Here is a 23,669-nt window from a genome sequence, read left to right as displayed (position 1 = left end):
AATCACCTTGATCTTCCAACTGGTTATGTTGGTTCTGAGCTGAACTAGGGATACTGCTGCACCAAGGATTCTGCTGCTCTACAAGGAAGAATTTTAAGTACAAATATACTGTTGGTTCTCATGAAGGAGAAAAATGACATTCAACTCATCAAAATGTATTGAGTGAGTGATAAGGACACTATTTTGCTTCGGATGGAGACAAGCATACTTTGAGTTAGACAGTTTGCTCCACAATAAAAGTTGATAGAGGTCTTGGTTGGTTTTGGGAGAATTGCTTCCTACCAATATGGGCCTGGGAACCTCTCAGGAGCTGGCTGAGGAGTTCAGGAGGGACCTCCAGACTGAGGTCTTCTGCCGGACAGCTCTACACTCAGCCCACAAGCTGAGGGAGTTCCTGGGTTTCCAGGACCCCCAGGACAAACTGCAGCCCAGCCTGGACACACTCAACGAGGTCTTTCTGGTCCACTTCATCACCTCCTGCATGGAGAGAGGCTTCCATGACCGCATTGTCACCAGCAAAATGACCAAACAGCAGAGCCTGCTGCTGGGGGTGGACTGGCTCTGGACCCTCCTGGGCCCTGATGGAGGTGTCATCCTCCAGTTCCCTGTGCAGACCTGGCAGCTAGCAGACAGGGTGTCCAAGCCTCCGGAGGCCTGGTTGGAACCTCATGAGTGTGTCGGTAGGAGTTCAAGGGAGAGGGCAGCTGCTGCTGCTCTGTTCTGGAATAAGAGTCGGTTGGAGAAGCTGGAGGAGTTCTGCTCCCTGGTGGAGAGGGATTGTTTAGGGATGCTGCTGGTGTTTGGTCTGCCCGGGAGGCCCAGGGACATCAGTGGGGTCATGCTAAACTCCTTAAAGGCATGGGGCCCCCAACGACTGTCTCTGGACGGAGAGGGAGTGCTTAGGGACTTCTTTACTTACACTACCTCCTCCATCTCTGTCAGAGAGCTGATGGAACACTACATTGATAAAAGAGAGCAGCAAAATGATGTTGGGAATGTTTACATTAAATTTATATCAGAGCTGCCCAATCATGCCTCATTTCAGCCATGTTAACATGTAAGTCATATTGATAGGCTTTTCCATTGCATATACTGTAGTCATAGGTGTTTAATACAGACATTTTAAATAGATTGATTGAATACATGTGTGAGTGGTCTGTCCCCTGGTTTATTTTCTTTAAAACACTATGTGGCAATGGGAATGGGCAATCAAACTTTCAATGGCCAGGTACATAGGTGTTGGAAACCACTAAGATAAAAGTATGATAATAATTACAAGGAAAATGTGGATGGTGCTGTTTGTGATTATGCACAGATCTTGGCTGATTTGTTTTAGGTCATTAGTAGCCAAAATCATTATGACATGGCCTCAAATAAAGCATTCGATTAAACTTGTGTCTGTCCTTAATGGATTTAGAGGAACCATGTTGATTAATACTGGTTGGTTGGGCTGTTCCCTGTTCCTGTACGCGCATGCGCACTTCACCGACAGCATTTACTGTCAAAACATTTACTGGTTGTGTCTGCACTAGTCTGCACCGCGAAGTTGGTTAAACAACAGATCACTGTCACATTCCTCTGGACCTCCGACACTGTAGACTATATCGAAGAGTCTACACCGAGAGCCGACCATGGCTCCGTGGTAAGACCACGCATAACCTGATATAATATACAATGTTTTACACCAGTACTGTTTTCTTGCATAGTTTTTTTCATGCATAATAACTACATAATAGGTATTGCCCCTGTCCGAACAAATTGGGGAATGTTATATCGCTTGGGCGCACTTTTTTATTTTTTTATTTTTTTTATTTTCTTACTTTCTTTGACCAGTAAAATAGTTTTTCTTTGTATGTACAATTTCATCCGGGTTCTAACATAATTGCTTTATGCAGAATGGAGCAACACATTACCACGCATGCATAGCCAAATGTTCTTCACAAGGTTCTTAACCAGATCTGGGAAGTATATTAACATTTATTGATCTTGCACATCAGCCTATTGGTAACCAAACACTCATGTTCCCAAGTCTGTCTCTAGGAATGTCTTAGAATAAATCATATTATGCTTTGTGATATAACTCTCATGCGGTTTTCAAATACTTTTTTTTCTATTCTATAGGTTTTCCTGTGGATCCTTGATACTGCTAACAGTGTTTTTCTCCCCTTTTGATGCTTCAACGTATGTAAACGATTGCCCTGAAATTCTGTGTTAATTCACATGATTCATTTGTGTTTTTGAGGATGTACTTTACAATTCAGCAGCTGTTTGTTTAGTCCCTTTTGGCTAAGTCAAATATTGATGAATGACAGATCTCAAAGGTCTGCATGTTGAGAAATGCAATCAATGTTTAGTGTTGTTTCTTTCAGTCATATGAGTTTTATTTAAATCATTACAGGGATTAGGCTTTGCTAAATTTCATGGACATTGACAATTGTATTATTACACAATTGTTACATGACACATGGTTATTTTTATTACATGGTGGTAAGCAATTTTTCTCTTACTCTGTAGTCCGGCAATCAACCAGGACCTGACAAATATTTTCAATGAACTATGGACGCTGGACGTGAGCCGCATGACACCAGGGACAGACTACAACATCTCTGTTCAGGTGTGGTACTCAGGCTATGGTATTTCAGAGAAAAACATATACATTGTTTCAAATAAGAGGCAAGTGTTCAGTTGTTGATGTTTGTGTTGTCCAGGGCAAAGCTGGCTATGTCTCCCAAGGCAGTAACAATGCAAGGGACCATGCCTCCTCGCCTCTGTTTACCAATGTCAATGAGGACAAACTGAGTACCATCACTACCTTCTCCCGTGAGTATCTGCAATATACATCCTACTGTATATGAATTTATCAGGGAAACTGGGTGTGTCACTGGGTATGACTCATACTGTAGGAAACAAAAGTTCCACTGTTCCCACAACTTTCCTCTGCAGGCTTCATGAAGCTCTTGGATAACTATGAAAGGTCAACGGGTGTGGCAGAGCGAGTCTCCACAGCGGAGGTGACAGAGAACAACCTGTTCCTGGATGCTGTCTTAGAGACAGAGGTCATGAAGGTACAGTAGAAAGGCATTTCCATACTGTACATTTTAACTGCCCTCATTATATCTTTTAAAACCATTCAATTTTATGACAGAAAACATTTTCTAGGGTTACTGTTTTTGAGTTTTATTAAAATTGTGTTTGTGAGGGTTAGGGTTAATTTGTTTATCCCTAGTTCCACTCATTTTCAGACTCTTGACAGGCTAAATTCCAGAAAGGCGTAAAGGCTCTTCCTGTCACACTGTGTTCTTGGATGTCTCAGGCCATGGTGCACACAAGGAAAAACACAGGGAACAGTGCAGTACAACTAAAACATCTGTGGAGTCTTGGCATGATGTCTTGGCTGGGCCTCCATGGACTCTCAAAGCAGGATCTTAGAGCATGTTGGGACATGCGTGTCTTAATGAAAAGAATTCTTTCGAATTACTCAACCAAGGGAATTATAGTATCACGCAACAGCTAAGCCAACACCTAATGCCTGTCCTGAATTGTCTTTTCTCGTAATGTATTATTGGTTAATGTGAATGCATACATTGGAGACAGATGACCAGAGAAGTGTCTGTATCAACACTCATGTTATGTGTGTGAGTTTAATTGTATGTTTTCCTCACAGCGTGCCCACAGGTACCTTGTTAGTAAGGGCCAGTCCAGCTCAGACCTGAGGCAGTTTAAGAGTCAGCTGTATTACATCTGGTTCCGCCTCTACCACAGAGACAGAAATGGAGGGTAAGCGGCGCCCTGCCAAGTGTTTAACCCCACATGAGCCTTTCTTCTCTGAGGGCAGTAAAATCAGTCTCCCAATGCACTCTGTAATGGAGGCACCGACGTACACACAAAACAAAAGCTCATAGAAGAAATGAAGAATGCGGGGGCGCTTAGTGGCGTAGCACACTAATGCGCTAACCACGTAATTGCAAGGTTCCTGGTTCGATTCCGACCCTCGACCTATCTTGCATGTCATCCTTCCTGTCAATCTCTACTGTCTCTATCCCAATAAAGCAGAAATGCCCTAAAAACTTTCTTCTTTTTTTTTAAAAAGAAAGAAAGAATGCTATTGAGGATCAACATACAATTACAAGTTGTTGGACCTGTGTTTTCTGCTCTGCAAATAACTGATTGATGCCATCCTGATGTATTTGGCAGTGAGGACTCTTGTGGGTTTGAGCATGTGTTCGTTGGAGAGACCAAATATGGAAGAGAGATCATTGGCTTCCACAACTGGGTCCAGTTTTACTTGCAGGAGAAGAACATGAATTTGGATTACAAGGGATACAAAGCCAGGGACCATGACATAGTAAGAGCAGCTTTTCAAAGCAACATGTTACCACTGCAACATGTCCCTGCCTGCTGTAACACTTTTTAGATGATTGTACAAAATGACCTTTGCTATTTAATTGTGTTGACAGGACATCAATATATCCACTGTAGTTTCTAATGTAACACTTTTACCTCATGTTTACTTTAAGTGTCATAGTCACCATTTCACCCGCTAATTTTAGTTGCTCTCTTTTCGCCCCCACACACAGCCTGACCAAGACGACCACGTCCTGAACTTACAGTTCAGCTGGCACGGGCTGGTGAAGCCTGTGGGCAGTACGTTTGTCGGGGCCAGCCCTGAGTTTGAGATGGCCGTCTACACCATCATCTTTCTCATTAACACTCAGAGGAGTACCTCAGTGGTGGTGAATATTGATGAGTGTCAGCTTGAGGTGGTGGTGGTCAGGCACGGACGCTCCATCGGCACGGCATACCCCAAGCTGCTCAGCAGTAACAGGAGACACCTGTAGGGGGAGACCACAGTCACCATGATGTACAATCACATACTGTACACATGCACACATTCACATCTTCACAATTTGGGTATGAATGAAATAGGGTAAATGTAGGTTGATAGGATACTCTGGGGTTGAATGAGTAAGGTGTAAAACTATGGACTTGTATTACAAAGCCAATGTTTAAAAGTTATAGTTAAGAATTTGTGTGATGGATAAGGAAAGTTCCAGAGTGAGCTCCAATAAGTGTCATTTTATTCATGGGGGTAAACATTTTTTTATTTTTTTGCCTTATTCTATAGCAGCAGAACTATAATGGTTTGTGCCTATAACTTGCTTTGTGTCTCATGTTTTTTTATTAAAACATTTATATCCTTTCAAAGTGTTTAATTCATTTATCCTCATACTATTTACTTCTTTTAGTATGATACCTACAGTATGACAACACAGTTTTATTATCAATATGAAATATGACGATGGCTGAAAGTTTTCTCTTGTGCTGCCACCAAATCCCAAATTCCTGGTGCCTCTTTCGGAAATTAGAAGTCATGGTTTATTCTTCCGCACGGTACTATTATGCTGTAACACACTCCTCACATGGTATACCGTAACCGCTTCCGTTTGCTGAATAGTATTGATAATGTGTGAACTTTAATACACGTTTTCACACAACTAATAGAAATAACAATGGACATTCTTGGAGAAGAGTTTGGGGACATGAGCCCCGAACAGCTCGCGGCCCCTGTCAATACAATTGAGGTAAGGTATTGGTGCACAGACACTGACAGCACGCAATGATGCTGACGGACGGACGAGGGGAGCAGATAGAGATACCTTGTTAGCTAGTAGGGAGGTGGGCAAAGTTGCATAGACAACTCAGTGATTTTATCAACAAAGCTACAGTAGATATATATGAGATGATGATACTGCAGTGTACAGTTTCCCAGCTGTCTATCATATATGATGTTTTAATCTCAGCAATAACTGCTTGTTTTCTTAACAGGAAAAATGGAAACTATTGCCAGCTTTCTTGAAGGTAAGGAGAAGTGATGGTACTCCTGCAGTGCTGTGTTGTGCCTCCCACTCAAAATTGTGAACCAGTTTGGGCTGCTCTTGTTACTTCAGATCTTTCTCTCAGTTTGTTATTCCCAGACTTAGGAACTCTATTTAAAGTATCTATCATTTTAGGTGAAAGGCCTGGTGAAACAGCACATCGACTCCTTCAACTATTTCATCAATGTGGAGGTAAGGATTGTCATTGAATAACAAGATGGATGTTGCAGATCGTTATGCATATGCAATGTATACACAAGATCAGATAGTGCCTCATGTGGAATATTGGACTTTCTGTACAGTTTACAATATACTGTTTATCTGTGAAGCTCTATACATGTATGTGTGATTTTACCTTATGTGACTGAATGTGAACATGCATGTTGTGGTCTCTTACAGATTAAGAAGATCATGAAAGCAAATGAAAAGATCACAAGTGATGCTGATCCAATGTGGTACTTAAAGTAAGCAGCTTGTCAGATTCACCATTAAAGGGACAATCGGAAATTGGTTCAACAATTTTTGGACATTTACATTGATGATATATAGCCATTGATTCTTGGACAATATAACTCAAGGTGTGTACACACTACACAATATTTACCACAAGTTCCTTGTTCTTGACGTCATAAGAACTTCCTATGAAGTTCAGGACAAATCGGGAACAAAATCTGGGTAGTATGAAAGGTTCTCCAAACATGTTTGACGGTCTCTGTGATGATTGCCGACCTCAAACAATATCAAAACATGTTTGATATTTGAATGTGCCCAATGTGCATTCCAATCATGCCCGACTTTCTACGGTGAAGTCGGTATGTGTGAAAGCCACGCATCTTAAGATGTCACTTTCTCCTCTTCATGTAGTGTGAAAAGGCTATCTGACCGTAGGAATTCCTATATCGTGTAGTGTGTAGGCAGCTTCATAAATGCTTCATGAGCTTAGTTCAACTGTCTTACCCCATCAGAACCCAAAATGTAAGCTTGTTTTACTCCATTGTTTTTAAACAGTGCAATTATAAAAAAAATTGTAAAAAAAAAACACTATGGCTTCAATACATGGATAAAATTATTAACTACATAGCTCTGTCTTTGAGAGTGCTCCAGTCTCATCCCTCAGCGTTTTGTACCAAAAAGCTTTGTTGTTTGAATTACAGATTGCATCTTTTATTGTCATTCAATAAAGATCCATTAGGCTACACACTACTTATTGTGGCCCCTCAAGCAACATGGTTTCTATACTAATTAACATCCAATCACTGAAACCTCTCATCTCCAGATACCTCAATATCTATGTTGGTATGCCTGATGTTGAAGAGAGCTTCAATGTCACCAGACCAGTGTCTCCACATGAGGTGAGTTTTGTCTGTTGTTTGCTAAAAAATGGTCTCTCCCACTCATATCTCATCTCATGAAAAGTAGCACAACAGTGTCGAGCAGAACATGGTCAAGGTGCTGTTAATAGGTATACCTGATCTAGCAACCCTCCTTTATCCTGGGTTGAATTTGAGAAAACTGGGGGATAATGCATTTATAATGGGACAGCAGAGTTTGAGCTTTCATAGCTCACCAAAGCCCTGTTGTGTTTCCACTAGTGTCGTCTGAGGGACATGACGTACTCTGCACCCATCACAGTGGACATAGAGTACACCCGTGGCAGTCAGAGAATCATCCGCAACGCCCTGCCCATTGGAAGGTACTGCTCTGTCTTTCTGCCTATTATCTTAGTGTTACACGAATCTACGGTACTTGCCAGTTTGTTCCTCACAGAAGTACAGTATCAGTGGGGTACAGTTTTTCTGCAGCCTTATGTCACATATTTTTGCACACATATTCAAGAGATACAGTAACATCAAGAAATGAGTCTGTCCTCCATTGAACAAGTGCTGTCCTTGTTCAGTGATTCTCTCACACTGAGATGTTCCTGCCAATAATGGATTTACTATTATTTTCCACAGGATGCCTATCATGCTGCGCAGCTCCAACTGTGTCCTTTCAGGGAAGACGCCCATGGAGTTCTCTAAACTAAACGAGTGCCCTCTGGACCCAGGTACACATGAGCACCTTAGAATGACAATGCTGACTGTCATCAGAATTCTAAGCAGAGGGTAGTTGAGTTTTCCACCTGTAGAAGTGTTTCAGTGTCCTGTCCTTTGATCCCCATGTCCACAGGGGGGTACTTCATTGTGAAGGGTCAGGAGAAGGTCATTCTGATTCAGGAACAGCTGTCGAAGAACCGTGTCATCGTGGAGCAGGACAGGAAGGGCACTGTTGGAGCCTCTGTTACCAGGTGCTGTCACTCATCTCCAGAATGACCTAATCTGACTGCCAGTTTATTTACCTCTATTTGCACTTTAAAGTCATACATATGTTATTTTTAGATGGTAATGTTACATTTATTGGTTTACTGCTTGTTAGACTGTGTCCTCTATTTGTGTCTCTAACCTCTCTGTAACCATTACACTATATTCATACCACTGTGTTTCTTCATTCTAGCTCCACCCATGAGAAGAAGAGTAGGACCAATATGATTGTCAAGCAGGGACGATTCTACCTGAGACACAACACACTGTCAGAAGATGCCCCTATTGCCATCATATTCAAGGTAAAGGATCTCACGCATTCACTGTGAATACGCAGACACAACATGGAAAATGTGTCCAATAGGGGGCGCTATATGATTAGACTAAAGAGAATCTGTGAAGTTGAGTTTCCACCTCACTCTTTCCTATTCAACCTGAATGAATGATGAATGTGCTCAAGATTAATTTATTCATGTTTGATTTTAATTTCTGGACTTAGTTGTCATTCCTGACAAACTCAGACAGTGGGTTGATCTCCATCTCTCTTAGGGTGAGAGACTATTGGAAAAGGATTTCGATGTATATTACCTGTAATACAGATCTCCAACAACAGAAAAACAAAATGCAGTAGGCCTAATTTGTTTGTGACACATGTTAATTTAACAGCATACAGTAACACATTCTCCCACTTTAAAATAGTTGACTTGGTTTGGTGTCTTATCAGCTGTAGCTTTTAATCATCCTTGACTGTTATTCAATTAAACATATCTGCCATTTCCCTAAAGCTCAGATGAAAGATCTCTATTAACCTGCTGGCAGCAGCACCTCTGATTTCCCCTCTGCCAGCACACTCTAAACATGTCAACTGGGAGTGGAGCTTTTTCAGCTGGTCTCATTACCAGAGGAGAGCGTTGGCCCGCCTGGTCTGTTTACTTAACACTTGTGCATCCTGGGTGAATTCCTACCGGCCCACCCTGTGTTCTGCAGCGCTGCCAAACAGCATCGACCCTGGTGCATTGTGGGCCAGCCAGTTCGGTTCCCACAGCTCACCATTTGCATAAGCAAATGTCAGAGAACCTTGTGGCTCTCACAACACCTCTCTCTCCCCTTCTCCGTACTTCTCCGTCATTTACCTCCTCCACCTCTCATTCCCTGTGCTTGTGTCCCAACCACCTCCATCCTGCCACTGTCCAATCCCTCACTTCTCCATCTCCTGCAAAGCTCTTCTTCACCTCCACCAACTCTTCTTTTTTCCCCCTATTTCCTCCACTTTTATCCCCTTCACCCACCCACACATACACTCTCCCCATACTGCATCCCCTATCCTCCACTTGTTATAACCACCTCACCCTCTTTACCCTCCTCTCTGATACACAGGCCATGGGTGTGGAGAGTGACCAGGAGATAGTGCAGATGATTGGGACAGAAGAGCACGTCATGGCTAACTTCTCCCCTAGCCTCGAGGAATGCCAGAAAGCCCAGATCTTCACCCAGACACAGGTATGGGGCTCCCATGTCTGCCCACACTGGAACCGCGTTTGACATGCAGTCTGATGAACTGCATGTTACTGTACTGTATGTTGCGGGCACTCTCACTAAACCGCGCTCACCTGAGGGGTATAGCTGACTTGTGGAGCTGACAGTGGCTGTGCCTCGATTTAGTGAAGTGACAACCACCAGCCATTAGTCTACCATTATGGTCAAAGGACTAGGACTTAGTCTCACCCTGGAATTAAATAATTATTGAAGTCATGAAGTCATTATTCAGTAGGCCAAAATGTCCTCTCGGACGTCTGTTGATGAATGCAATCGCCCCATTTGTTTGAAACAAGACCCCTACTTAGTAAGAGGAAACGACAATGCATTGATGAGGGCCATATTTGCATCCTAGCAACCACTGTCTGCAGATTAGAATGCATGTTTTCTGTCATGTCTTTTCAATGTCATTCTTGTTACGTCTTTAATGAGTGATACGTTTAGTTCTGCTTCAATAGATCAATGTACAGCCCTGCTAACAGATATGTAGAAACAGATGTGTATGAGATACATGTGTTTACTAAACATTTAGGCCCACTAGCACACAAAGATTAAGCCCATGATCTGTGTGTATTTTCATATTTAATTTTTAATTTATCAACCTAGGAGGGTTGGTTCTGAGCTGTTTGTATTGGTCCTCCTCCCCACCCCTGTTTAAGCTAGCAGGCTGGGTGGTCTTGGCGGAAGCACTCAGTCTGATTGACCTCTGACCCGCACTCTAGAGCAGTCCACAGTATAGCTGACTCAGGTGTGTGTGTGTGTGTGTGTGTGTGTGTGTGTGTGTGTGTGTGTGTGTGTGTGTGTGTGTGTGTGTGTGTGTGTGTGTGTGTGTGTGTGTGTGTGTGTGTGTGTGTGTGTGTGTGTGTGTGTGTGTGTGTGTGTGTGTGTGTGTGTGTGAGACGCGTGTGTGCAGAGGGGGTGATTTGCCCCCATGTGGCTTTTGTGATTCACTTAACCTGCTACAACTCTAAATCCTTAGAATTTGTGTTTTTCTATTCAATACAATTCTATTGCACACATTTTAATTAAAGAGTATGTCTCTATATGACTTATCTCTCCTACTGTGATCTTAAGCTGAAGCTGCTGGGCAGTTTTTATATTACTGTGTAATTTTCTCATTACTGTGTATTCTCCTATTGCTGCGTTGTGTTTCCCAGGCTTTGAAATACATTGGGAATAAAGTGCGGAGACAACGCATGTGGGGAGGGCCCAAGAAAACCAAGATGGAGGAGGCTAGAGAGCTGTTGGCTTCCCTCATCCTGACTCACGTACCTGTAAGTCAACCTATGTATGCAGGTTGTTTATGTATTCATGTATTCATTCACTCACTCAATGGTGTCTCACCGTTTGTTTATTTAAACTAGTGGTAAACTACACTGCCGTGTTTTGATGTATCTCCTAGGTGAAGGAGTTCAACTTCCGTGCCAAGTGCATCTACCTGGCGGTGATGGTGCGCAGGGTGATCCTGGCCCAAGGTGAACACAAGGTGGATGACAGAGACTACTATGGCAACAAGCGTCTGGAGCTGGCTGGGCAGGTGAACACACCTTTGTCTTCTGTTCCAACTATTGTTTCTCCATCTACCTGGGTCTTCTGTGACTTCTACTGTTTCTCCATCTACCTGGGTCTTTTGCTCTATTTGAGGTAACCTCTTAGTCCCGATGTTGTTAAGGTTTTTCGGTACAATAGATAGACAAATAAAGTTGTATTGCATTGTATACATTGGCCCAGACAGGGACTCACAACCAACCAACCAACCAACCATGCACCACTGGATCTTCTGTCATACTAGGCATATATAGCAAATATGTTCAAAGGCTTATACACTTGTGGACACACACACACACACACACACACACACACACACACACACACACACGTACACACACCTCTTTGAGAGCTGATCACAGGCCTGTGGTAGCGAATACAAACTACACCAGCCTCCCCATACCCTGATCTCTCACCTGCGTCTTTGTCTCACCCTCCCTCCTTTATTAATACTCTCATTATTTCCCCTCTGCTTTGTTTTTGCCTGTTTTGTTTTCCTCTCCCTGCATCCATCCCTCCCTCTGTATCCCCTCCCCGACTGCCTTTGTCGGGGGAGAGATATGCAGCGCCACCAGAATCCCAGGGCCTGGAAGCGGAGGGATTTTTTAGCGCTGTGACAAAAGAATGGCTGCCTTGACTGGAGCGATTGAGCTAATCCGCAGGCCCTGCTCTGATAATGTAATTACCGCTGTCTTAAGGCCTTTAATTTCCCCCCCAACCTGCTCTGGATGAGGAGTGGGAGTGAGGTGGGGAGGCGGAGGAGGGGTGAACAGGGCCTCCTTTCAATAGGGCTTATACACTCACAACGCCAGCAATCTCCTCACTCTCCAATTATGATTCCCTGACATTCAACTAATTGGCCCGGCTGTGCGACGGAAGCTTAATTTCTTTATTAATTTCTGCTGCTTGTTTGTTTTTGATGTATGCAAATGTGCGTAGGGTGGGGGTTTATGAGAGAGGTTCCCTCCTGGAGGCCTTACTGAGGAGGAGAGGGACCTGGGAGAGAGGCCAGGTCAGGCTTATCACCACGCTGGCACACCTGGTTATTAAATCTGCTGCTGTCTCCCTTTCTATGCTGATAAGGGAGAGGAACAGCTGGAACGAGCCAGGAGGAGTTGGTGAACTGAGTCTCTAACTCAGAGTGATATGATTCTCTTTCAGCGCTTTGCCTGTTGTTTCTGTGATTCCAGTATAATTTTACAGTAAAGCAATCCTACACTGAGGGTAACAGATCCACAAGCGCTGGTTACTACACCCTTGAATCAAGTGTAACTCAAGGCCCACTTGGTTGGGCTCCAATGGCTCACTTGGTTGGACCCTGCAACACCAGGGTTGTGGGCCTGATTTCCACAAGAGCCATATGCTGAATGTATGTGTTGACTGTAAGTCACTTTGGATGAAAACATCTTCTAAATTGACCATATTATTGTCTAACTGTGCTACCTTCCCTCCCACTCCCCTGCCAGCTCTTGTCTCTGCTGTTTGAGGATCTCTTCAAGAAGTTCAACTCTGAGCTGAAGAAGATCTCTGACCAGATCATCCCCAAGCAGAGGGCAGCTCAGTTTGATATCGTCAAGCACATGCGCCAAGATCAGATCACTAACGGCATGGTCAACGCTATATCCACGGTCAGTGCATCACCTATTTATGTGTGTTGTACTGTGTGTGTACATTGTATGTTCTTAACATGCGATTGCTCATCAAAGCTGACCCAGTGGTGGTTGTGGGTAAAGCCATGACTGGTCACATGGACTCATGCCTCAGGCCTCTCTCTTTCTATCTCCAGGGGAACTGGTCTCTGAAGAGGTTTAAGATGGACCGGCAGGGCGTGACCCAGGTGCTGTCCCGCCTCTCCTTCATCTCAGCCCTTGGGATGATGACCAGGATCTCATCCCAGTTTGAGAAGACCAGGAAGGTCAGCGGGCCACGCTCCTTGCAGCCCTCCCAGTGGGGGATGTTGTGCCCCTCAGACACCCCAGAGGGAGAGGTGAGTCAGCCACCACGGACCCCTGGCCCCTACTTTACCAACCCATGACCTCCACTGAGGCTCTGGGCATAGGGTTCATGCAAACATTCGGCTTTGTGTGTAAACAAACACTTCTGGAAATGAAACCGCTGCTAACTGTGCCTTTCAAAAAATGGTCTGGTCTGAACTGAATGTAGGTGTAATTATCCCATTCCTACATACATGTTGTGTTGTGTGTGTCGTAGGCCTGTGGTCTTGTGAAGAACCTGGCCCTGATGACCCATATCACCACAGACATGGAGGATGGTCCCATCGTCAAACTAGCCTTCAACCTGGGAGTGGAGGACGTCAACCTTCTGTGTGGAGAGGAGCTCTCCTACCCCAGTGTCTTCCTGGTCTTCCTCAATGGTAATAACATACAAACAAACATAAACACACTGTCTCACAAACACACAAACACACACACACACACACACACACACACACACACACACACACACACACACACACACACACACAGAGGACAGGACTAGTACACTGTGTAGTCAATTCCACAGCATGGATTGTTACCAGTTGTTTTTCCCTCAGTAGCTGATGACTTAGAAAGGACTCCTTCTTCTGTTCGTGACTATAAATCCTCAAAACATGAAGGGAAAAATATGGTACGTCCAGTTACAGAAAGCAATTTTATGCTTTAGAATGTGTCAGATAAGCTATTAATTTTGTCCTACCACTAAGCATTATGTGTAAGACAGGACTTGGCCCATTGATTACTGTATATGTTTTTCTAGCCACTGATAACTGTCAAATTATGTTGGCTGCCAGGCAGCTTAATTAATTAGCAACAGCAGGTGTCAAAGCCCTATAGAGCGTGCTCCCTGCAAATCCTCCCTCACACAGAGGCATTGCAGTGGGTCTCCTCCATTTTCTAGTCATTTGTGTGTCAGGTTTGAAATGAGCAGAACCCTGCGGGAAGTTTAGGCTTTGCTTACTGCAGCTGCAAATCTCTAAGAGTTTCTGGTCAAAGTGCTCTGTGTATGCATGTTTCCTAGACTGTTAGCGTGTTACTTTTGGTATGCATCTGTGTATGTGTCTCCTAAAGACCTCTTCACCCCCACTACCCCCCTGTACAAGTTTCTCTCCTGTTAATAAAATAAAATAAATAAATGCTTTTAGCATTGTGACTCGCTATGGCCCCTGGTCTGAGCATTGATTACTTTATCTTATGATGACTGTTGGATAGATGATTCACTTACTTAAAAAAATGTATTTGTTGTAAGTTGCTTTGGACAAAGGCGTCTGCTAAATGCCATAAATGTAAATGTGTGTGTGTGTATTGTGTAAAGGGATGTGTGTCTGACAGACTGTTATCTGTCTCTCTGGGTGTGTGTCCTCTCTCCACAGGTAACATCCTGGGGGTGATCAGAGACCACCAGAAGCTGGTGAACACCTTCAGGTTGATGAGGAGGGCTGGCTTCATCAATGAGTTTGTGTCCATCTCCACCAACCTGACGGACCGCTGCGTCTACATCTCCTCTGACGGGGGCCGCCTCTGCAGGTAGGGGACCATGGAGGAGACACGACCCCCCTCTTCTTTCTATGCATGGAACGGTGTTATGACTCACCCGTTGCTCTGATTCAAATAAGCACTTCCCATTTGTTTTAACGTCATGGTGTTGTCCCTGGCAGGCCATACATCATCGTGAAGAAGGGACAGCCAACAGTCAAAAACAGACACATTGAGGAGCTTACCCAGGGGTACAGGTGAGGCTGAGTGGAACCAACACACACAACTTAATGGCCTTATTATTCAATCCAGAAGGACACAACTGCATTATCTTCTATGCATGCTTTTAGCTCTACGATGTTGAACTTGTCTGACATTGGATGTTTCTGGATGCTGTGAATTTTAACGCCGCAATTTCCTCTTTTTACCTGACAAATGTGACGTTTTCTTTTTTGAATGGAAATGTCGTTGATTATCGCTGCTCTTGATTGCCATGTTTCCGTGACCTTTTTTTTTTCCCCCTAACTTCAGAACCTTTGAGGATTTCCTGCATGAGAGCTTGGTGGAGTACCTGGATGTGAACGAAGAGAACGACTGTCAGATCGCCCTCTATGAGCACATGATTGATAAGTGAGGAACTCATTCTGACTCGTCTCTGCTGTTTCCGTAGAAGTGAACCCTCTGCTTCTTTTTTTGTTTGTTTTCGACGCTGTGGTCACTTTGTAATCGTTTCTGTCAATGCTGCTGTTGTTGTGATTTTTTAGGCACACGACACACTTGGAGATTGAGCCCTTTACACTGTTAGGGGTTTGTGCTGGCCTGATCCCGTACCCCCATCATAACCAATCCCCCAGGAACACGTACCAGTGTGCTATGGGGAAGCAGGCCATGGGTAAGAACGACACCTCTCCGGTCCACCACACCACACCACCACACACACTCCCTCCCTGGCCACAGTAGCCAGACCAGTCTGCTATTGAGGATGGTAGCTGTCTCTAATAGCTTCTTTGAAGATCAGGCGTTCATCCCCAAACATCCTCCACACAGTAGCACACACACACACACACACACACACACACACACACACACACACACACACACACACTAATACTTACAGCAACAAAGTCTTACACATACCAGAGTTCTAATTCCCTTATACATACTCTCTAGATCTTCTCTTAACACACACACCCACTTACACATGCACTATTCCTTGTCAGAATACATTTGTTTGTGTGATTGAGTGTTTGTGTATGTGTGTGTCTGTGTGTGTATGCGCATGGACATCAAACATGGGGCGCTTGCGTAGGTCTTCCATTGTGCTGTATGTGTGCAGAGGCCCTTTCCCTGCCAGTCACCCAGAGTGTCATTAGCAATTCATTGTGTCTGCCGCTGACTGTGCTCAGGGGGTCAGTGTGCTCAGCTGCGAGAGACCACAGAGTGCGCACCCAAAGCTCCCTGGTAACCAAAACTTCTCCAAACGACACCGCTAACATTCGTAGGAGCCCCTGTCACCCCCATCCCCCTCCCTCCACACCCCCACCCCCCACCCCCCATCTTTACAAAAACACTGAGACTGGAACTATATTTGGCCCAATATCCCCTGCCTTGTCTGTTTTGTGTGGACAGCCCCTATACATGTGCAAATCTGGCTGTGTGGCCCAGGCCTATTATCACAGGCTCTGTGCTTGTAGCCTGATTGTCAAGTAATAGCATCTGACAAATGTCAAGGCCTCCAGGGAGGCCGGCCATTATGCCATAACCTGCTCCTGCTCCACCACTCCACTGTGCAGCTCAGAGATGGCCCTCCCTCGCTCCTCCCCAGCCTGAGGAAAAGGAGGATTAAAAACACTTAACGATACTCTCAGATATACTGCTTGGTAAAGTCGCTCAAGCCTTGTCAAAGGAGATACTCGTACAATTGCTTTTGGGTTTTTAAGGTGATTCGTTTCCCTTGATAGGCTATAGCCAATTGAAGGAAATTCGAGTCATTAATTAGCATTTTTCTAACTCTTACCATGAACGTACTGAGCTGTGAATTCACCAACCCTTCAAATATATGGTATAAGGAAAGCTAAATGTGATGAAGTAACATGCATAGTCCACTTTGAAGTCTGAAACGGTTTACTCCACCATGTTTCCTCTTTCTCAGGTACGATTGGCTACAACCAGAGGAACCGTATCGACACGCTGATGTACCTGCTGGCCTATCCCCAGAAGCCCATGGTGAAGACCAGGACCATCGAGATAATAGATTTTGAGAAGCTTCCGGCGGGTCAGAACGCCACCGTGGCAGTGATGAGCTACAGTGGCTACGACATAGAGGACGCTCTGATCCTCAACAAGGCCTCGCTGGACAGGGGTGAGCAGCCAAACTGAGCCAATGTTCAGAAAGAAAAACGATTGACGAAGTGCTCTCTGCCGTTCCATTGACACGGTTCAGTATCAGTATTCTCTTGATGGTCGCCGTCTTGATATCGTTGCGATACTTCAACTTGACTCTTGTCACCTCTCCTCCGCTACCACCCGCAGGATTTGGCAGATGCCTCGTCTACAAAAACGCCAAGTGCACACTCAGGCGCTACACCAACCAGACCTTTGACAAGGTGATGGGGCCCATGCTGGACGCTGCCACACGCAAGCCCATCTGGAGGCACAGTATCCTGGACGCAGACGGCATCTGCTCCCCTGGTGAGGCGCTAGCTCCTTTTTGGCTAGGCTCTTCCACTCAATGGCTGTGACAACCTGTTGCTCTCATCCTAACTTATGTATCAGCCTATCAATGGAAGTGTGTGTGTTTATCTGTGGTGAAACTATTCCAAAGAGGCACATGTATCTGGTGACATAGCTCATGAATGTAAAATGTGCTCAGGGGGGCAGTGTGCTCAGCTGCGAGAGACCACAGACCATGTATGTTCATTATAAGAGGGTTTCAGGAATTATTGTGGGTGATGTGTCTCTCTGTCTCAGTGTGTATTTGTGTCCCCGCTGCTGTGTCCCAGGTGAGAAGGTGGAGAACAAGCAGGTGCTGGTGAACAAGTCCATGCCCACCGTCACACAGACGCCACTGGAGGGCAGTGCCCAGCCAGGCCAGCCCCAGTACAGAGATGTGCCTGTCAGGTGAGTGTGCCAGCCTCCTCCCCTCACCACCCATAGGCCTGTTCCACAAACAACCCCCCTAGCCCCTTGCCCTAGGCCATACCACTTGTGTGTCAGTGTAAGCTTTTTGAATAAAACACACACACACAGCTGGATAGTCCTGAGAGGACTGAATGGGTTTAGATTTTACAAAAGTCCATCAACTCTATTGCTTTCACCTATCCAGCCCTATTGGATCATGTCATGTGAACCCTGTGCTCCCCTGTCCCTCTGCAGTTACAAAGGCACGACAGACTCCTACATCGAGAAGGTGATGATCTCGTCCAACGCAGACGACGCTTTTCTGATCAAGATCCTGCTGAGACAGACAAGGAGACCAGAGATAGGAGACAAGTTCAGCAGTCGGCACGGCCAGAAAGGTGCAGCCCACCCCCCCCACACACCCAATCCTCCCTGCCAGGGCTCTCATGAGGGGTTAACCCAAGCCTGACGTGCCACTGCATACATTGCCCGAGTCACACTACACTACCCATTTCAACATGGAGTGAAAGGTGTTGAAAGCACACTGTTTACTAGTTGGATCCACATTTGACTCGAAGCTCCGTCAATCCATTAGAGATGTGAGATTCCTTTGCGTGTGTGTGTGTGTGTGTGTGTGTGTGTGTGTGTGTGTGTGTGTGTGTGCGTGTGTGTGTGTCTTAGTATGTGAGCTCGTGTGTGGAGTCAAATCCCAATGCTGGTTGGTCCAGTCCGGCCCCCCTCTCTTCATCTTCTGAGGGCTGCTTTTCAATTAATTGGCCCTTTGTCCTGTGCCAGACTATGCAAATTTATTACACCCCAGCAGTATTCTGCCGCTCCTGGGAAAAGTGTTTACAACCACCATTGTTTTGCTGCACCTCCCCTATAGAGGGCCTGTATGATGTTTTAATCAGAAAGCTAACTGGCGCCATGCATAATTTACTCACTTCATTAACAGGGTCGCCACTGGGCGGTCAGCACAGGATGGGACAATGTCCTCCGTCTCCGATTCTAGAGAAGTGAGGGGTCGCAGAGGGGTTAGCAGGAGAAGGGTAGTGCTAGGTCTGGATGGAGAGGCCTGTATGGTGTAGCTTAACAGGACCAGCCTGGAGATAGTGCTGTAGCTTATTATTTTTAATGATTTGGTGTAAGTGACAGTGCACTAAAGATGTATCTGGTGTTGAAGATGAGCTATTTTCTTTGCAGCCATCCCTTCAAATGTTTGTTGCTGACATACTGGTATATTCTACTGTAGTTGGATGTTACTTAGTTAGTTGAATTCACATTGAATGCAAAGTTGATCTAGTTTAAAAATAGATAAACTAGTACAGAACATATAAATTGATTTAGCTGGGGTTTGGCAAACTTATTAAATCCCCCACCCGAGGTCTAGCTACTCATGACTAGTCTCATAAGCCCTGGTCAGTAGAGCAGAATAAGTTAATTATTTACCGGTGATCCACAGACACACACACTCAGCAACACACACACACACACACACACACACACACACACACACACACATACACAGCTGTGTTGGCTGTGCAGGGGTGGCGGGGGTTGGCGTGGAGGGGGGGGGTGGGTTAGGAGTGTTGGAGGCCCATTGTCTGAGCCGCCAGTGTGGAGCTGTATGGGGCTTGATGGAGGGCTCTGGACCCTCGCTGTTGTCTTGCCTTTCTCTGCCGATTTCATGCCTCTTTTATCATTCACTTTCACACAAAACAAACGACACAGAGGATGTCTGCTATGGGAACTAGCCTCTCTCTCTCTCTCTCTCTCTCTCTCTCTTTTTTCTTTCTGTCTCTTGCCTGCTCCTTCTCTTTCTCTCTCTTCCATTTTCCCTCTCTCTTTTTATGCCTCTCTGCTTGGCTGTAGTCCATTTTCTCCCAGTTGCTCTCTCCCTATTCCCTTCCTCACTTCTTCTCTTTCCTCTTGGCCTTCCCTCCAATTTGCTGCCCTCTTTTTTTCTCTCTCTCTCACACTTTCCCTTATTCCCTCATTCTCTTTCTCTCTCCTCTCTTTTTCTCTTTCTCTTCTTGGCTCTCCCATGTTTGTCCTTTCTTGATGTTTTCTGTTCCTGTTCTCCCCTTCCTGCTGTTGGATGGAGCTCTCTCTTTCTCTCTCTCTCTCTCTCTCTCTCTCTCTCTCTCTCTCTCTCTCTCTCTCTCTCTCTTGTTAGTGTTAGTGTTAGTCAGTATCTCAGATCTATGGTTTGAACCAGTTCAAGTTGAAGGGCATACCCTAGCTAGCAGTTCATTCATTCTGAATTTTCCCACGTGCAAGGATTCGATTTCTCCTCTCAAGTTGATCCCCCTCCACTTCCTCTGCAGTGGACTGAAAGTCATGGATGTGTAATCCTGGTCTCACTGTCAAGCTAAGCACCTCTCTCCACTTCCTGCTCCCTCTCTTCTCTCTCTTTTTTCATTTGCAAATGGGCCTACAATCTGTTTGCCCTGGCCAGGGAAGAGTGCCTCGGCAAACATTTGCACTCACACTTAAGACTCCCAGCTACCAGGGGCCTTGTCTCCCACATCATGTGAATCAACGAGGGCCCTGCCAGTCCACATCAGCATGGAGGTGTTGCCTGCACTGGGGGTATCTCTGGGGTTGCTACTGGTTTGGGAGACTGGTGTGACCAATGATGGTATCTATGGTACTTTAAAGGTGCAATCTGTAATTCAAACAACAACAAAGCAGGCTCCCTGTCACTTTTTTTTGTAAACAGCTGAGGGATGTGGCTGGAGAAATGTAACCACTCTCATTTTCATAGACAGAGCTATGGAAGGACTGAACATCCATGACATAAAAATTATACTTTTAATGTTTTGTAGCTATAGTGTTTACAATTGCATTGTTTACAAAAAAAGGAGTAAAACAAGTGTATTTTGGGGGTTCTGATGGGGTAAGACAGCTAAGCTCATGAGGCATTTGTAAGTTATATTCTTCAATAATCAATGGCTATATATAATTAATTTAAAAGTAAAAACAATTGATGTACCAGTTACAGAATTACCCCTTTAATGAGTAATTGGACATTCGATGATGTTCTAGCCTCTGATGGTTGTGTGTAACCGTCCCTCTATCTTGCCTGTGGCAGGTGTGTGTGGACTCATCGTTCCTCAGGAGGACATGCCCTTCTGTGACTCAGGCATCTGCCCTGACATCATCATGAACCCACATGGTTACCCCTCCAGAATGACGGTAAGAGCCCTGCCAGGCAGCTGGGTACATGAGGTCACATCAAACAGTGTTTGAATTGGTTAACTGTTCTTGTGGCTTTTTACTGTTTTCAGGAGAGAAATGAATCACCTTGTACATTGTTTTGAAGAGAGATGGTAGTTTAAATTCTACTCCTAAAGCCATAGATAATTCTCCTTCACTTTGCTCCCTCTGATATCCACCATAACCAGATCCACAACAGAAGCTGTGTTGACCCTCACTCTTCACAGGTTTCTATTGGCCCTTCTGAGACAAAGCATTCATTATCCACACTACTCAGCTCTCTGGGTTATCATTGGCTTCCAGAACACACTTCTATTGACAACACGAAGCAGTCAATCTTATTGTTCGCTAACAGATATCTGTTGCTGTGGAAACTGTGCTTAGGGAAGGGAAGTCAGTCACTGCCGGCATTTAGTCGCCACCAACATTTAAAATCAAGCAAATCTGTTTTTCAAATGGCCCTAAAATGTGAATCAAATGAAATGTAGATTGATTCTTTAAAATGTGTTGGCGTTATTGAAAGTAATGGTTGACCGTTCAGCAGCATTGCAAACTGCCCGGCCTGTGATTTGTCAGATTGTACAGTACATCACACATGCATTGTTTTAGATACAGTTCATATCTACGCTCTCCACTGATAGTCCTCCTTCAGCACTGGCTAGCTTTGTCTTGGGTTGTCATGGATGAGACCCAGCAATGTTTGTCCTGAGAGGATGATCCCTGACATGAGAGTAGAATGAGAGTAGGTGTTCCCTTCTGTGTGACGGGGTCAGAGGTCAGGAGGTCTTCCTGCCTGTGACCTCAGTGGCGACCACTGCTCTGAGCCAGAATGGCCTTGAGCAGTGACCTTTACACTAGTGTTATGTTAACCGGTTTTAGCAGCTGGTATTATCATTATTACTTTACAATCAGACATCAGAGTTTAGTTTATGAATGCAGCACACTCATTCTTGAATGAAGCAGTTTGTTGTCTGGTGTGTACTCTGCTAGGTGGGGAAGCTAATCGAGCTGCTGGCTGGGAAGGCAGGGGTCCTGGATGGGCGGTTCCACTACGGCACGGCCTTCGGTGGCAGTAAGGTGAAGGATGTGTGTGAGGACCTCATCCGCTTCGGATACAACTACCAGGGCAAGGACTATGTCACTTCAGGGATCACTGGGTAAAGAACTGGGCATGTTTACATGTTCTTAGCTAATAGCTTTATTTAAACGTTTTATTGCCTTCAGATCATGAGCCATGTCTAATGAATAGCAATATTAGCAAAACACTATTGTAGCTGCATTATAGCTGTAAAGCCATGTTATAGCTGTAAAGCCATGTTTGACAATGTGGTCTTTCCCATCAGAGAACCGCTGGAGGCCTATATCTACTTTGGGCCGGTGTACTACCAGAAGCTGAAGCACATGGTCCTGGACAAGATGCATGCTCGCGCCCGTGGACCCAGGGCTGTACTCACCAGGTAGGACCAGATGGGGAAAGTCTGATCGTACTCTACCTGAGACATCTATTGTTATCCCCACCCAGGACATTACTGACATTACTCCCCAAGTTTCACAGTGTTGTGCTTTGAGTTGTCAGAAAGTCATCCTGGAGCTATACCCTATCTCTGAATGTTGCTTCAATCCCCCTTCTCTTGTTTATCTGGCTGTGGCTCCTGCTGTTCTCTCCGTCCGCGTCGCGGTCCCACCCCAGACAGCCCACCGAGGGGCGCTCCCGAGACGGAGGCCTGCGACTGGGGGAGATGGAGCGTGACTGTCTGATTGGCTACGGGGCCAGTATGCTGCTACTGGAGCGCCTCATGATCTCCAGTGATGCCTTCGAGGTGGACGTCTGCGGCCAGTGTGGCCTGCTGGGATACTCAGGATGGTGAGTGTCCTTCTGGTGCTGTCAGTTATATTGTCGTGCAGTTGTTGATGTGACCCCGCCTCTCGTTTTGCCGTGGCTGTTGATATGGCACTGTACACTAGGGCAGTAGTTGCCCATGTCAATAACCCCTCATTTTGTATGTGCAGATCTTAGATACAAGCCAACAATGTGTGCTCAATTGCTGTGGTATCTCATTTTTGTCACTAACCACTTTGTCTATTAGTCACTGTAACGTTGACTCCTATGCTGTCACACACTGTCCCTCACTCTCCTCTGTCTCTGTGCTCCAGGTGTCACTACTGTAAGTCTTCCTGCCATGTGTCGTCCCTGCGCATCCCCTACGCCTGCAAACTGCTCTTCCAGGAGCTGCAGTCCATGAACATTGTGCCCCGCCTCAAACTTGCACGCTACAACGAATGAGTTGGAGACCGATAGATTTGGGGTTGGAGCATGGGAGAAGACGTGGACAAGAAGCAACATTGACTATCTCAATTAAAATAATGCAAGAAACACTCAGCACTGTTACAAGAATGGAATGGCTTCCATGTATTATGTTGAAAATGAAAATTAGTTATATGCCATAGCATTCAAATTAGTCTTTTGGTTTGTTTTTGTTTGTAAAACATCAGGATGTAAGTGTGCATCATTTTGGGGTTCGCGTTTCCCTAGATGAATGCCTTTTAAACACTTATTGTGTTTTTTGTGTACATAATAAACAATGAATATGATTTCA

The 23,669-nt window shown here is 45.1% G+C and overlaps 3 protein-coding genes across 3 annotated transcripts; all 3 read left to right on the top strand.

The window, feature by feature from the left end:
* Positions 1-286: 286 nt before the first annotated feature.
* LOC310802168 (rab15 effector protein-like) lies at positions 287-1,054 on the top strand (the record flags this gene model as incomplete). Its single annotated transcript, XM_083666460.1, has 1 exon — positions 287-1,054. The coding sequence occupies one exon, from the start codon at positions 287-289 to the stop codon at positions 1,052-1,054; it is 768 nt and encodes a 255-aa protein (XP_083522586.1).
* A 444-nt stretch (positions 1,055-1,498) lies between these two features.
* On the top strand, positions 1,499-5,205 carry endouc (endonuclease, polyU-specific C). Its single transcript, XM_083666904.1, has 8 exons — positions 1,499-1,642; positions 2,122-2,181; positions 2,515-2,614; positions 2,709-2,820; positions 2,944-3,065; positions 3,665-3,777; positions 4,195-4,345; positions 4,578-5,205. Exons 1-8 carry the CDS (start codon positions 1,632-1,634, stop codon positions 4,836-4,838), a joined length of 930 nt encoding a protein of 309 aa, XP_083523030.1. The 5' UTR covers positions 1,499-1,631; the 3' UTR covers positions 4,839-5,205.
* Positions 5,206-5,416: 211 nt separating this feature from the next.
* On the top strand, positions 5,417-23,669 carry polr3b (polymerase (RNA) III (DNA directed) polypeptide B). The gene is made up of 28 exons (XM_083666892.1): positions 5,417-5,582; positions 5,827-5,859; positions 6,012-6,068; positions 6,276-6,340; positions 7,153-7,228; positions 7,469-7,569; positions 7,832-7,923; positions 8,046-8,163; positions 8,370-8,478; positions 9,554-9,676; positions 10,870-10,986; positions 11,115-11,249; positions 12,727-12,888; positions 13,047-13,247; positions 13,472-13,634; positions 14,631-14,784; positions 14,916-14,990; positions 15,265-15,363; positions 15,498-15,625; positions 16,886-17,095; positions 17,266-17,424; positions 17,736-17,853; positions 18,109-18,251; positions 20,948-21,051; positions 22,063-22,229; positions 22,416-22,529; positions 22,763-22,936; positions 23,227-23,669. The coding sequence occupies exons 1-28, from the start codon at positions 5,511-5,513 to the stop codon at positions 23,354-23,356; spliced, it is 3,399 nt and encodes a 1,132-aa protein (XP_083523018.1). The 5' UTR covers positions 5,417-5,510; the 3' UTR covers positions 23,357-23,669.

Source organism: Argentina silus (genome assembly GCF_951799395.1).
Source record: "Argentina silus genome assembly, chromosome: 3".
NCBI classification, from domain to species: Eukaryota; Metazoa; Chordata; class Actinopteri; order Argentiniformes; family Argentinidae; genus Argentina; species Argentina silus.
Note: the sequence above shows the minus strand (reverse complement) of the source record. Positions and strands in the feature narration are given on the sequence as shown.

Bases quoted from the DNA above. Each gene is read 5' to 3' on its own strand.
- endouc (XM_083666904.1), top strand. The intron at 2,182-2,514 runs GTATGTAAACGA...CTTACTCTGTAG, and splicing joins TCCCCTTTTGATGCTTCAAC to TCCGGCAATCAACCAGGACC. The intron at 4,346-4,577 runs GTAAGAGCAGCT...CCCCACACACAG, and splicing joins AAGCCAGGGACCATGACATA to CCTGACCAAGACGACCACGT.
- polr3b (XM_083666892.1), top strand. From the start codon at position 5,511: ATGGACATTCTTGGAGAAGAGTTTGGGGACATGAGCCCCGAACAGCTC. The intron at 8,479-9,553 runs GTAAAGGATCTC...TCTGATACACAG, and splicing joins CTATTGCCATCATATTCAAG to GCCATGGGTGTGGAGAGTGA. The intron at 13,635-14,630 runs GTAATAACATAC...CTCTCTCCACAG, and splicing joins CTTCCTGGTCTTCCTCAATG to GTAACATCCTGGGGGTGATC.